The 14859-nt window shown below is 60.8% G+C and overlaps 1 protein-coding gene across 1 annotated transcript in view; it reads left to right on the top strand.

Annotated features, from left to right (window-relative positions):
* The window catches only part of GRM7 (glutamate metabotropic receptor 7), a 205752-nt gene extending 192061 nt beyond the window's left edge, over positions 1-13691 (top strand). The window contains exons 10-11 of the mRNA XM_054179927.1: positions 749-841; positions 13277-13691. Of these exons, the coding sequence (XP_054035902.1) occupies positions 749-819 (71 nt within the window). The 3' untranslated portion in view covers positions 820-841; positions 13277-13691. The remainder of the gene's footprint in view (positions 1-748; positions 842-13276) is intronic.
* Positions 13692-14859: the final 1168 nt, after the last annotated feature.

Genomic DNA, 14859 nt, shown 5'->3' with positions numbered 1-14859 from the left:
TGCAGCCCAAGCCCAAGCTGCCACCACAGCGCTGCCGCTGCAGCCAAAGCCCTGCAGGGTTTGTTGAGCTGGAGGCAGAGGCCACCACATGCCCCAGCCCAGCCCTGCCCTGCAAGCCCTGCCCAGCAGCCCTGCCCAGCAGCCCTGCCCTGCAGCCCTGCCCTGCAGCCCTGCCCCGCAGCCCTGCCCCGCAGCCCTGCCCCGCAGCCCTGCCCAGCAGCCCTGCCCTGCAGCCCTGCCCTGCAGCCCTGCCCAGCAGCCCTGCCCTGCAGCCCTGCCCTGCAGCTCTGCCCTGCAGCTCTGCCCTGCAGCTCTGCCCCGCAGCTCTGCCCCGCAGCTCTGCCCTGCAGCCCTGCCCTGCAGCCCTGCCCAGCAGCCCTGCCCTGCAGCCCTGCCCTGCAGCTCTGCCCTGCAGCCCTGCCCTGCAAGCCCTGCCCTGCAGCCCTGCCCTGCAGCCCTGCCCTGCAGCTCTGCCCTGCAGCCCTGCAGCTCTGCCCAGCAGCCCTGCCCAGCAGCCCTGCCCAGCAGCCCTGCCCTGCAGCCCTGCCCTGCAGCTCTGCCCTGCAGCTCTGCCCTGCTCCCAGGTCCCTGGGCTCCCTGGCCTGCCCCAGCTCCCCCTGCCCTGGCCTTGGGGCCCCACGGTGGCTGCTCTCCTCTCAGCTGGGCAGGGGGTGGGGGTGCCAGGCTGCAGGGCAGCTGGGGGCGAGCAGAGCCCTCTGTACCTACCACTGTATTTATCTTCCTGTAGACTGCACCCCTCCAGGCAGAAAGAGTGTTCAAAAGTCTGTCACTTGGTACACTCTGCCACCCACTGTATAGCTTGGGCCTGCCTGCCACCAAGGTAAGGAACAGCCTGGCTGCTGACTCCTTTCTTACCCATGGCATGATGAGCCTCCAGCTGCTGCCATCCCTGTCCTACCTTGCTCCTGCTTTTGTTCTGATTCTTCTCTTGCTTTCATCCTTGCTTTTATTCTTGGCTTTGCCTTCCCCCCTTCCCCCCTTCCCCCCTTCCCCCCTTCCCCCCTTCCCCCCTTCCCCCCTTCCCCTCTTCCCCCCTTCCCTCCATAATGCTGCTGTTGTTGTTACATTATGAAAGTTATTATTAGTAGTGTTAATATTAATGGTTTGATGATGGTGGTGGTGATGGTGATGATGATGATGGTGGTGATGATGGTGGTGATGATGGTGATGGTGGTGGTGTTGCTGGTGATGCTCCAGCCAAACAAGGACCTGCTGCTCTCCTCCTCCCCACCCGTGGAGCTGGGACTCCTCTGTCACCCCCAGGACACTTGCAGCAGCTGCTCCCTGAGGTCCCTTCCAGCCTGGCATCCCCTGGGGCCCCAGGAAGCCTTTGCCTTCCAAACCCAAATGCCTCCTTGTAGCTGTTTGATGGCTTCTAAGAGCAGCCAAATGTGCCCAGGCTGGCTCTGGCAGCCAGATCCAGCAGCCAGCAAAGGGGTTTCTGAGTCCCTGCTGGCCTGCCAGCGTGGGACTGATGTCTGCTGAGCTCTGAGGAACCTTCTTGACTCTAAAGAGGCTCAGGGAGCTGTGGCTCCTTTTGCCCCAAGCTCCTCCAGCCCATCAGCCGTGGGGCTGCCACTCCCCAGCGCTGCCCTGGAACTTCCTAGGGCTGTGTGTGCTGCAAGGGGACAAAAACCCATCAGGGCCTGGGTAAAATCACCCAAGGTACTCACCTGGACACAGGGACAGCTCCCTGGAGAATCACAGGATGGGTTGGGTTGGAAGGGACCTCCAAAGCTCATCCAGTCCAACCCCCTGCACCCAGCAGGGACATCCTCCACCAGAGCAGGCTGCTCAGAGCCTTCTCCAGCCTCACCTTCAATAGCTCCGGGGCTGGAGCCTCAGCCACCTCCCTGGGCAGCCTGCTGCAGTGTTCCAGCAGCCTCCTGGGGCAGAACTTGTTCCTCACATCCAATCTCAGTCTGCTCTGCTCTCGTTTCAAACCATTGCCCCTGGTCCTGTCCCTGCATGCCTTCCTGTAGCACCCTGGCAGGCTGCTGGAAGGTCTCCTCAGAGCACTGGGTCTGCCCTGGGAGCAGAGCCTGGCTCAGCACCTAGCAAGGGCTCTGCTGCTGGCTGCAGAAAGGAGAAGAGCAGGGAGGTGGAGCTGCCACAGTGACAGCCCTGGGTGCTGGTCATGTCCCTGGGATGAGGAGCCCTGTATCAGATCTCTGCTGCTGAGCACTGCCAGGGTGCTGGCAAGCAGCAGGTGGTGCCCAGGAATCAGCTGCCGCTTGCAGGAGTGCAGTGCTCAACCCTGCAGCTCACAGCAGCCTGGGGGGAGATGCTCCAGAGCAGGAGTGGCTTTGCCACTCACTGTAGCTTGCTTCAGGCCCGGAGCAGTCCTGGCTTCCCTCTGCAGGTGCTGAGTGCTTGCAGCTCTTTGCCAGCTGGGTCCAGCAGGTCCCCTTGAAGCGAGGAGAGGAGCTGCTGAGTGAGGAGCTGTGGTGTGGGGTTTGCCCCCTGCTGAAGTCCTTCAGCAGAGTCACAACAGTGACCCAGGGGCTGCCCACATGTGGGAGGGACATGTGTGGGACCTCTGGCAGCTCCACAGCCCCCTGAAGGGAGGAGCAAGCTGGGGCTTGGTCTCTTGTCCCTAGGAGCAGGTGGCAGGGCGAGAGGAAATGGCCTCAGGCTGCACCAGGGGAGGTTTAGGTTGGACTCAAGCAGAAGGGTTGTTGAGGCCTGAAACAGGCTGCAGAGGGCTGGAAGCTCTCTGCTGTCAGCCAGGCTGGGAGAGCTGTGGTGGCTCAGCCTGGAGAAGGCTCCAGGGAGAGCTCCTGGTGGCCTTGCAGGGCTTCAAGAGTACAATCAGGAAGCTGGGGACAGACTCCAGAGCAGGGATCCTGCTGGGACAGCACAAGGGGGGATGGTTTGGGCTCCAAGAGGGAGACTGAGAGTGGAGAGAAGGGAGAAAGGTTTGAGGCTGAGGGTGGGGAGAGCCTGGCCCAGGCTGCCCAGAGAGCTGGGAGCTGCCCCCTGGCTGGCAGCAGTGCAGGGCAGGGGGCTTGGGGCTGGGAGCAGCCTGCCCTGGCTGGGGGCTGGGAGCAGCCTGCCCTGGCTGGGGGGGCTGGGAGCAGCCTGCCCTGGCTTGGGGCTGGGAGCAGCCTGCCCTGGCTGGGGGCTGGGAGCAGCCTGCCCTGCTTGGGGCTGTCCCTGCTGGGGGAGGAGGTTCTGTGAGAGGGGCACCCAGCTGGGAAGTGTCCATGAGGTGGAGGAGGGTGTTCAGGAGCCAAGCCAAGCCAGCTGTGCCTGCAGGACTCCTCTGGGATGCTTTGGGGGATCACTCAAGTCAGAGTTTCCATTAAGTTGCCTGCAAAGTTCCACACTTGGCTGTGGCAGCTCCCAGCAGGGCCTGGCTTCCCAGGTCAGGTAACCCAAGGAGCAGTAATTGCTTTGTTCTAAGCAGGAGCAAATCCTTGGCTGCTCTGGTATCTTCCCAGCCCACAGCATTGCAAGGGAGGCATTCCCAGTGCAGCTCAGCTGGGGATGTTTGCTGCACTGTTGGCTCCAGTTAAGGAGCAACAGGAGCTGGGCTGCTTTCTTTCCTGCCCTAAACTCTCAGAAGCTCACTCCCTGGGGTCCTCTGCACTGCTCTGGCTCCCTGCTGGGATGCTGCACGCTCAGTGTCTGAAGGACAGGGGGCACTGGTTGGGAACTGGAGCAGGGCAGAGTTAGGTTGGACATCAGGAGGGAGTTCTGCACAGGGAGGCTGGGGAGAGCCTGGCACGGGCTGCCCAGGGAGGCTGTGGCTGTCTCCTGCCTGGAGGTGTCCAAGGCCAGGTTGGATGAGGCCCTGAGCAGCCTGTGCTGGTGGGAGGGGTCCCTGCCCAGGGCAGGGGGCTGGAGCTGGCTGAGCTTGGAGCTCCCTTCCAGCCTAAACCACTCCAGGGTTCTATGAGTCTTAAGGAAGTTCTTTACAGTGAGGGAGGTGAATCCCTGGCACAGGCTGCTCAGCCCTGGAGCCTCAAAGCTCAGCCTGGAGGTGTCCCTGGGCAGCCTGCTCTGGCTGGAGCTGTCCCTGCTGCCTGCAGGGGGGTGCACAAGATGCCCTTGGGGGTCCCTTCCAACCCAGTGCACTCTGTGACCCATTCCTCAGCTGGATCAGGTTGCTCACAGCCACATGCAGCCTGGCAAGCTGGCAGGGCTGGGGCACTGCAGCCCTGTGGGCACCATCTCAGCCCCAGAGCACCACAGCTGCTCCTGATGCTGCTGCCCAGCTCCCTGCAGCCTGGACAGGGCTCCTGCTCTTTGTTCTGTGCTCCCACTGCACAGATCCTGCCCAGCTCCACCTGACCCAGGAGCTGTTATCTGCCCAGCAGACAGGTAGGAGATAGGAGGGAGATGCTGCAGACATGCTGCAGATGGCTGTTCCTCGCTGCCACCACACTCTGGTGATCTCAGCCCTCCCTTGAAGGGTAAAACTAATCCTTTCCTCTGCAGTCTTCTCCCCTGAGTCAGGCTCTCAGGCCCCGAGTTCTCTTCCCAGCAGGAGCAGGCTGACTCTGCAGGCTGGCAGCAGCACAGCCCTGCCTCTCCCCCTTGCCTCCAAGGCAGTTTCTTTTGTTGTGCCAGGGGGGCAGGATGAAAGTGAACCCCCCCAGAGCTCTCTGCCCATCCCTGCCGGGCAGCCAGAGGTGTGGTGCTGCACAGCCTCCCCTAGCCCCCTGCTGAGGAGGCTGCAGGCAGTGGCTGCCCCCACAGCTGCCCCCACAGCTGCCCCCACAGCTGCCCCTACAGCTGCCCCCACAGCTGCCCCCACAGCTGCCCCAGACCCTGCTGAAGCAGGGATCAGAGTGAGCAGGGCAGAGGAGGGGCCTGAGTGACAGGCTTTGGGGGTCCTGAGCAGGGAGCCACTGCTTCAGCTGGTGACTATTCACCAGTGGGGCATGTCCTCCCTCAGCACTGCCAGGGGGGTGCCACACAGCCTGGGCTGGGAGCTTGCAGCACAGGTCCCAGGCACTGCCTTCTGCAGAGTGGAATTCACAGAGTTGGACTGAGAGGGGTGGGAGGGACTCACAGAACCCCAGCATGGTGTAGGGGGCTGGGAGGGAGCTCTGGAGCTCCTCCAGCCCCAGCCCCCTGCCCCAGCAGGGCTCCCACAGCAGCTTGCCCAGCAGCACAGTGTCCAGGGAGGGGTTGGAAGCTCTCCACACCAGGAGACTCCACAACCTCTCTGGGCAGCCTGCTCCAGGCCTCCAGCACCCTCACAGCAAACAACTTTCTCCTCCTGCTCAGATGGAGCCTCCTGGGTGCCACTCTGTGCCCCTTGCCCCTTGTGCTGTCCCTGGGCACCACTGAGCAGAGCCTGGCCCCAGCCTCTTGCCCCCCACAGCTCCTTCAGCTCTTGCTGAGCATTGCTCAGCTGCCCTCTGGGGCTGCTCCTCTGCAGGCTCTCAGCCCCAGGGCTCTCAGCCTTTGCTGCTCCCAGAGCTGCTCCAGGCCCCTCAGCAGCTTCCCAGCCCCCCTGGGCTCTCTCAGCAGCTCTGTCTCAGCCTTCCCAGCTGTGGCTGGAAATGTTCCACTTCTCTAAGGCTGCTCTGTGGACACCAAAGTGAAGCTGTTTGTGCAAAGCAAGTCAGGACCAATCCCCTCCAGCACAGAGCCCACATCTCCCTTCTTCAAGGCAGTGGAGCTCCCCAGCTGAGCTGCAGCTCCAGAGCCAGCAGTGGCACTGCCCTCTGGTCACAGTCCCTCTCCTGCTGCAGCCAAGGGTGGGCAGAGCAGCTGCTGCTGTCAGCAGGCCTGGATTGCTGGCTGTAAAGCATTTACAGTGTGGTGTAAAAGAATGTGGGAAGTGATTGGGCTGTTAGGAGGCTTGCAGAGCATTTTTCCCCCCCTGGACACAGGCAGCACTTCTGTGCTCCTCTGCTTGTCCAAGGCTCTGCTGCCAGCAGCCACACACCCCAGGAGCCTCTGCCCCAGCAGCAGCAGGGCTGGGAGCTGCAGGGACAGTGTGGCACTGAGGGACACAGCATGGACCAGGCTCTGATGGCAGACACCTGTGGTGGGGGCAGACCTGGGGGGCAGAGGGAATTCACTGCTTGGAAGAGTGAAATTCACTCCCCCACTGCTCTGCCCTCCAGAGAGGGTGTGGAGAGCTTCCACCCCCTGTGGGCACTGTGCTGCTGGGCAAGCTGCTGGGGGAGCCCTGCTGGAGCAGGGGGGGTGGGCTGGGTGAGCTCCAGGGCTCCCTTCCCACCCCCAGCATCCTGAAGTGAGCCTGCCCTGGGTGATGCTGCTGGGGCAGGGGGCTGGACTCCATGCTCTCTGGAGGTCCCTTCCCAGCACTCTGTGATTCTGTGAGTCTGAAGTTGCCCTCAGGGAAGCTGTGCCAGGTCTGGGTTGGGCATGAGGAACAATCTCTGTGCTGCCAGAGTGGTCAGGGGCTGGCAGAGGCTGCCCAGGAGGGTGGTGGAGTCCTCATCCCTGGAGGTGCTCCAGAGCCCTGTGGCCATGGCAGCTGGGGCCAGGGTTTGGTGGCCACGGGGGGGGGGGTTGGGTTGCTGCTGGGCTGGATGAGCTCAGAGGCCTTTCCCAACCCAAGCAGTCCTGTGGTGCTGAGCAGTGAGTGGGCCCCAGGGCAGTGGAGGGGAAGTCAGAGCTCTCTGGCTCTGAGCTGCAGGGCAAGCTTCTGGCTCATGCCCTCGTGGCTCCCAGGCTCTGAGCCAGGGGCTCAGCAGCAGCCTGGCCTCAGCCGACCCTGAGCTCTCCCTTCATGCACTCAGGCTCGAAGGAGCTCTCTTAGGCTGGAAGGATTCAGGTCCTTGCCCCTTTGACCTCAGCTGATCCCTGTCCCTGGGCCCCCATCTCACCCAAGTGCTGATTAGTCCTCCTGTGCCTCCCTCCTCTCCTGCACAAGTGCAGCCTAGCAGAACCTGAGGAGCTCAGACCTCAGGCCTCTGAGGGCAGCTCTCCTCCTGAGCCTCCCAAGCTAAAAAGGGGCTTTTGGTGGGAGAGGAACCCATTTCAGTCCCTCTGTGCCCTGGGGAGCAGGCAGGGCTGGACCCTTGCTGCCCACAAAGTCCTCCTGGGAAGCTGGAAGCAATCCCTGCTAGAGGAAGCCACAGCCCTGGGTGCTTGTGGTGCTGACTGGGCTGCATCCACACAAGTGTGACCAGCAGGACCAGGGAAGGGGTTCTGCCCCCCACCTGCAGCACTGCCTCCAGCCCTGGTGCCCCCAGCACAAAAGGGACCTGGAAGGGTGGGAGAGGATCCAGAGGAGGCCACAAAGAGGATCAGAAGCTGGAGACCCTCCCCTGTGGGACCAGGCTGGGAGAGCTAGGGTCACCCCCAGCTTATGGACTGTGTGTGTCTGAAAGAGAGGAGGCTGAGGGCAGACCTGCTGGCTCTCCACAGCTACCTGCAAGGACATTGAGGAGAGGCTGCTGCTGGTCCCTGCTCACAGGTGATCAGTGACAGAACAAGAGGGAATGGCCCCCAGCTGCCCCTGGGCAGGCTCAGACTGGGCAGTAGGAAGAGGAGTGGTCAGGGACTGGAAGGTGCTGCCCAGGGAGGTGCTGGAGCCCCCAGCCCTGCCTGTGTTTGAAGGTGGTTTGGCTGTGGTGCTTGGGGCTCTGGTTTGGGGCTGAGCCTTGCAGAGCAGGCTCTGGGTTGGCCTTGGTGACCCTGAGGGTCTCTTCCAAGCTGAGTGCCTCTGTGGCTCTGAGTGCCACAGGCAGGTGACTGAGTGCAGCCCAGGTGACTGTCAGAGAACCATGGAATGCTTTAGGCTGGCAGAGACCTGCAAGGCCATCCAGCCCAGCCCTGAGCCCAGCACTGCCAGCCCAGCACTCAGCAGCTCCCTCAGCACCACATCTCCTCAGCTCTGAAACCCTTCCCAGGATGGGCACTCAGCCTCCTCCCCGGGGAGCCTGGGCCAGGCTGTGAGAGCCCTGCAGAGAAGTTTCTTCTCACATCCAACCTGGCCCTCCCCTGGTGCAGCATGAGGCTGCTTCCCCTTCTCCTGTTGCATGCTCCCTGGGAGAAGAGCCCAGCCCCAGCTCACTGCAGCCTCCTCTCAGGCAGCTGAGCAAGGAGGTCTCCCTCAGCCTTATCTCCAGGCTGCACACCCCCAGCCCCCTCAGCTGCTCCTCCCCAGCCCTGCTCTCCAGACCCTTCCCCAGCTCTGTTGCTTTTCTCTGGCCCTGCTCCAGCCTCTCAATGTCCTCCTTGGAGCAAGGGGCACAAAACTGAGGTGCTGGCTTGCTTCAGCTCTTCCTCTGGTGGTGCTCTCCTGGCTCTCATCACTCATTGCAGGATTCTAGCTGCTGGTCTTCACCTGCTGATGTGCTGCTGAGATAGGAGCTCCTGCCCTTATCAGCCTTCTGCAGATTGGAAGCAGAGGCACCTGAGTGGCACTTGGTGATGGAACCAGATAGACTGCTTGGACACCTGGCTCCCAGCTCCCTTGCTGGTGCAGATAGAGCTGAGCCAGTGGAGAATCTGATCTTGTCTTGCTGAATCAGTGTCTGCAGGTCTGGGGGAGGCTGCTGTGGTTCCTCCTCCTGCAGCAGCTGACACTTGTGACAGCTCATTAGACTCCTTGCCTGAAGCCCTCTCTGGTGTGTCTCCCCCGGGTCAAAATGAGTCCATGGGGCCCCAGCCTGACTGGTGATGCTCTCAGCCAGCTCTGGGACTTTGTTCCCAGTTCCACCAGGTGAACTCTGCAGCTCCTGAGCTTTGGGCTTGGACACTGAACCCCACCACAGGTGAGGGCAGGGGTGCCCAGTCCTCAGCTGGTTCCCTCAGGAGTGACCCTCCAGGCCTACGCTGAGGCTTTGGAGGAGGCAGCCTGAGCAGGTGAGCTGCCAGCACAGCAGGGGAGGGGTGCAGAGGGGCCAGGGCAGCCTATTTCCCCCCAGACAGTAATCGATCAGTGATCTGACTTCCTCCAAGCCTCATTCCCTCTGCTGCCTTTGGGGCAGGCCTGGGGAACAGCTCAGGAGTGGAGCTTCCCTCTCCTCCTCCAGGCTCTCCCCCAGCCTGCAGGCAGCAGAGCCTGGGGGCAGCTGTGGCAGGCTGCTAAGCAAGCATTAGGGCAATGAGGAAGAGGAGGGAGGTGAGCCCCATCCCCCGGGGTGGCTGCAGAGGGAAGAGGCAGCTGCAGAGGGGCAGGCAGCAGAGCGGCAGCAGCTCCTGCTCGGGGCTGGAAGCCCTGAGCTCATCTTCCATCCCTCTGAGGGCTGGAGGTGCCTGTGGGCTGCAATAAAGCCCAGTGTCAGCTCTGTAAATCTCCTCTCTTTAGGCGTGGGAGAGGTTACAAATGTGCACAAAATCGAAGGGGAAGTGATTAAATGTGACCAGGAGCCAGCACTGCCAGCTCTGCCTCGCCTCTGTGTGCTGCCAGGGCTGCCTGCTCTGGGGCCCTGCTCCAGAGCATGAGAACCAGCCAAGGGATGGAGCTTGTGCAGCAAGAGAGGGTTTGGGCTGCTCTGTTTCTCCTCAGGTGATGGTGGCACAGAGAGGGGCTTGGTACCAGCCCTGCTGGAAGGAGGCAGACTGGCAGCAGCCCCCAGGTCAGGTAGGAGCTGAAAGGTAAAGGGTTAATGAATCAGAGTCATAGAATCATAGAATCTAGGCTCATCCAACCAGCAACCCCACAGCACCATGGCCCCAGGGGCCATGGCCACACATTCCTTGGACACCTCCAGGGATGGGGACTCCACCACCTCCCCGGGAGGTGGCCTGGAATTGTGCCAGGGGAGGGCTAGGCTGGAGAGGAGGAGAAATGACTTTGCTGCAGGAGTGGTCAGGGACTGGCAGAGGCTGCCCAGGGCGGGGGTGCAGTCCCCATGCCTGGAGGGGTGCAAGAAAGCTGTGGCCATGGCCCCTGGGGCCAGGGTTTGGTGGCCATGGAGGGGTTAGGTCAGTGCTTGGCCCTGAGAGGGCAGCCGAAGCAGTTCTGTGACCCTGCAGCCCTCCACCCCACGGACTGTTCGCTGCTTCCCTGCCGCGGCGCTCCGGGCTCAGCCGCGGCCGCTCAGAGCACCCCTGCGGGCTGGGCTCTGCACCGCACTGCTGCTGGCTCCCCCCCCGTGGCCAGCTGAGGCTGGCAGGGTCCTCTGAGCGCTGCCGGGGGGGTGCTGGTTGCAGGAGGCCAATCTGCTGCTCTGCTGGAGCGCTGTCAGCCCTTAGCACCGGCAGCAACAGGCTGCATGAGATCCCTATCTGGTGGCCACCGCGGGAGCAGGGGAGCTGCTGCCTCGGGGACTGCAGGCTGGTGGAGCCTGCTGCTGCTGCTGCTGCTGCTTCATTAGCATTCCCCATTTTCATGTTAATTAATTTCTTTGAGGAAAATCAAATCCGTACCTGGTGCTAATTGCCACTGATAATGAGGAGCTGAGTCCCAGCAGAGAGTTGCTCTCGGGGTAGCCTCCAAGGCTGGAGAGCTTCTGGAGGCTGCACATCAGCAGAGCTCCTGGCTGCAGTGCAGGGAGAGAGCAGTGACAGGAACCCAGCTAGAGCCCAGAGTCCAGCAGCCTTCCAGGGCCAGGCAGGGCTGTCCTTCCTCCCTCAAGTAACCCTGAAGCCTTTATTGATCATCTCACCTACATTATGGATGATGCTTCTGTCAACTGCATTCATCCTGGGGAGCAGAGCAGTGCCAGAGGGAACTTGGCTGTCTCAGGCTTGGATCTTCTCACTCAGAGGTTTCAGAGTCACAGAGTGCAGCAGGCTGGAAGGGAGCCCCAAAGGGCATCTTGGCCACCCCCCTGCAGGCAGCAGGGACAGCTCCAGCCACAGCAGGCTGCCCAGGGACACAGCCAGGCTGAGCCTGAGTGTCTCCAGGGCTGGAGCCTCAACCCCCTCCCTGTGCAGCCTGTCCCAGGCTCTCCCCAGCCTCCCTGTGCAGAGCTTCCTCCTGATGCCCAACCTACCTCTGCCCTGCCCCAGCCCCAAACCATTGCTCTCATCCTATCCCCACAGCCCCTTCTGAGCAGTCTCTCCCCAGGCTGCCTGCAGCTGCCCTGCAGACACTGAAATGCAGCTCTGAGGTCTCCTCTCCAGGCTGAACACCCCCAGCCCCCTCAGCCTGGCCCCAAAGCAGAGTTCTTCTGCAGCCCTCTGATCCTCTTTGTGGCCTCCTCTGGACCCTTCTCCATGAGCTCCAGGTCCTTGTGCTGCTGGTCCCAGAGCTGGACACAGCCCTGCAGGTGAGGTCTCCACAGAGCAGAGGATCAGATCCCCTCTCTCCTCTGCTGGCCACGCTGCTCTTGATGCCCCCCAGGACCTGAGGTGACAGAAGCCCATGCCAGCAGCCTAATGTCTTGGCTGAGCTCTTTCTGGCCCTGATGGTTCAGAGTGATCTGGACAATGAGAAATGAGAAGGCCATCCAGCAAAAAAGCCCCAGGTGTGCTGAAAGCTGGAGTGCAAAGGCACCCCTGGAAGCACAGGAGGGGCTGGCATGATATGGAGCAGGGCAGAGAGCATCCCCCACCTGCCCCTGTGCCACAGGAGCTCTGCTGCTGCAGATTGCAGTAATGGGCAGAGCTGGAGAGTGCCACCAAATAACTGCTGCAATTACTTTGCAGCCTCTTTCAGGCTGCTTTGGGGGTGGTTGTTTTTCACCTTCCCAGCTGCATTTTCCCCTCTCTTCAGCACTTAATAGCACAGCTCAGCTTATGGAATAGTTGCAGGCTGTCCTGGGAGGGTAATGAGTTTTCTGCTGCCGTGTGTCCGGGAGGAGTTAATGGGAAGCGAAGATCAGCAGCGTTGTGTGGGCTCAGCCCGGGGCAGGGCAGGCAGCTGCGGCTCCCCTGCGGGGCAGGGAGGAGCAGCAGCTGGGGGTGGGGGCTGCAGGGCGGCACAGCAGAGTGCTGCAGGCACGCAGGGGGCTCGGGTGAAGTCATCAGCAGAGATTCATGGAAGGGGCTCGGTTGGAGCCCTCTCCCTGTGTCCCGGGGGCCTCTCCGGAGCCCTCTCCCTGTGGCCCGGGGGCCTCCCAGGTGCTGCTTGGCTCTGCCTCACTGCTCAGCTTCTGGGCTTAGGTTTTGCTTCCTTGGTGCAAGCTGTGCAGCTCCCCAGGCACACCAGGAGCAGGAGGAGGAAGGTTCCCCTGCCCCTTCCCATCCCCTGTGCATGGGAAGAGTCACAGAATGGTTGGGTTGGGAGGGAGCTCAAAGCTCAGCCAGCTCCAGCCCCCTGCCATGGGCAGGGACCCCTCCCACCAGCCCAGCTTGCTCAAGGTCTTATCCAGCCTGGCCTTGAACACCTCCAGGCAGGGGGCAGCCACAGCCCCCCTGGGCAACCTGTGCCAGGCTCTCCCCAGCCTCACCTTCCTCCTTTCCAGTCTCAGTCTCTCCTCTCCCAGCTCAAAGCCATTGTCCCTCAGCCTGGCACTGCCAGCCCTTGGCAGAGTCCCTCCCCAGCTCTCCTGTGGGCTGCTCTGTGGTTTGTTGTTTTACTTTTCAGAGGCACAAACCAGCCCCAGAAGTCTTGGTGTGCTCTGCCCACGGTGCCAGTGAAGTCACAGCCTGCAGGAGCACAGCAAAATCAATCAGTGGTCATTTGGTTTATAGCTGCAGCTGGAGACACAGCTTGGGCTGAGCTCATAGCTGTCTGCCCCCAGCTGGCCCTCAGAGATTGCATCAGCTTGGGAGGGACCCCTGAAGGGCGTCTTGGCCACCCCCCTGCAGGGACAGCTCCAGCCAGAGCAGGCTGCCCAGGGACACAGCCAGGCTGAGCCTGAGTGTCTCCAGGGCTGGAGCCTCAACCCTCTCCCTGTGCAGCCTGTCCCAGGCTCTCCCTGTGCAGAACTCCCTCCTGATGCCCAACCTACCTCTGCCCTGCCCCAGCCCCAAACCATTGCTCTCATCCTATCCCCACAGCCCCTTCTGAGCAGTCCCTCCCCAGGCTGCCTGCAGCTGCCCTGCAGACACTGAAATGCAGCTCTGGGGTCTCCTCTCCAGGCTGGACACCCCCAGCTCCCTCAGCCTGTCCCCACAGGGGAGGTTCTGCATCCCTCTGATCCTCTTTGTGGCCTCCTCTGGAGCCTCTCCATCAGCTCCAGGTCCTTGCTGTGTTGGTGGTCCTGCAGGTGAGGTCTGATCAGAGCAGAGGGGCAGGATCCCCTCACTCCACCTCTGGCAGGTGGGCACTGGCAGCACAGAAGGCCAAGGGCAGCCCAGGCTGTGCTGCCAGTGCCCACTGCTGCCTCCTGCCCAGCTTCTCCCCCCCACAAGCCCCTTCCCCGCAGGGCTCCCTCCCTGCTACCCAGCCCAAGCCTGACGCCCTGGTGTGCTTCCCTTGCAGGTCCGGCCGCCAAGAAGAAGTACGTCAGCTACAACAACCTGGTTATCTAAGCCGGGGCTGCAAGGATTTCCCTCCTGGTGCAGACCTTCCCCCACCCACCCCCCCCGGGGGTCACCTCCTCTGCGCTGGGTGGGGGCGGTGCAGGACCCAGGGCCCGGCGATGCTGCGGGGACCGAGCAGGAGGAGTTTCCCCCCCCCGACCCCGCCGGGAGGCTCCCAGCGGCCGCTCCCTGCCCCCCGGGAGGTGCCCGCTGGCGGCGGGGGGGTGGCGGGGAGGGGGTTTGCCTTCCGCTACCCACGAAACAAAAAGGACTCTTTAAGGGGCTACGTTTTGGGCTTTTTTCCCCCCGTTTCTTTCGGTCTTTCTATGTCCTTCCAGACCGCGAGGGTTTGGCGGTTTTTCCTGTACAGTTTGTGAGGATTTTGGGGGGGGGGGTTGGGGTTTCTTTTTTTGGGGGGCGGGGGGGAGGCATCTCTCATCGGGTCGCCGGGTGCCTGGTTGCAGTCTCTTGAGCGCAGAGACCCCCTGGGGAGGGGGGGAGGAGGAGGGGCAGGGGGAGGGGAGAGCACACAACCACCACCGCCAGACCCAGCACCCAGCGAGGAGTTCCGACGGCCTGCTTACGTGACGATGATGATGATGCTGATGATGCTGATGCTGTGTGCTGACTTTGTGGTCTCCCCGCAATCCATAGACCTTATTTTTTGTAACTAAAAAAAAAAAAGAAACAAACAAAAAACAGACAAAAAAAAAAAAGAGAATCTAAAGACCAAAAACTGTGCCGGCAAAGAGTTCCCTCCCCCCACCCCCCGCGCCCCCTCCCGCCGCCCCCTCCCCGCCCCGGGCTGCCGAGGAAGCAGAGCGCTCTTCCTGGCGCTGGTTCCGGGGCGGGGGTCTTGCTCTTCGGGCTGCATGCAGTGCAATGGCCTCGCTGGGCCCCGTGTGCCTCCCCCTCCCCCGGGGGGGCTCTGTGTAGTGCGGTGTCGGTGTTCCGTGGTGCGCCTCGGGGCGGGGGCTGGGAGCGCGGCTCGGGCCGCCTGAGCTGGGCTCCCGCGTAGGGTCTGGGTTGGGTTGGCTGAGCGGCAGTGTGAGCTGCTGGTGTCGCTGCTTTGGTTTCTATTGATTACTCATCGACTCATTTGCTGGGTTTGCGATTTGATTGGTGACTTTCACGGCTGCTTTATTTATTTGTTTGTTTGTTTTTATTTATTATTATTTATTTTGGCTATTTTGTTATTTTATTTATCATTTTGGCTGCTCAGCGGCTTTATTTTTAATCGCTTTTATTTATTATGAATTATTTTCGCTATTTTGTTTTTTTTTTACTGCCAAGTGTTTTTGCTTTTATTTTATTATTTTTGCTGTTTTGCTATTTTAGTTATCATTTTTACCGCTTTATTTTTATTACTTTTGGTTTTATTAGTTTTATTTATTATCAGTTTTATTTATTATTAATTGATTACTTTATTATTAATTGATTACTTTATTATTAATTAATTTAATTATTTAAGTTAATTAATTTAAAATTAATTTATTAATTTTTATTTATTTTATTTATTATTAATTATTTAATTTTTTGCTA

The sequence above is a fragment of the Dryobates pubescens genome, chromosome 1 (assembly GCF_014839835.1).
Source record: "Dryobates pubescens isolate bDryPub1 chromosome 1, bDryPub1.pri, whole genome shotgun sequence".
Classification (NCBI taxonomy): domain Eukaryota; kingdom Metazoa; phylum Chordata; class Aves; order Piciformes; family Picidae; genus Dryobates; species Dryobates pubescens.
Note: the sequence above shows the minus strand (reverse complement) of the source record. Positions and strands in the feature narration are given on the sequence as shown.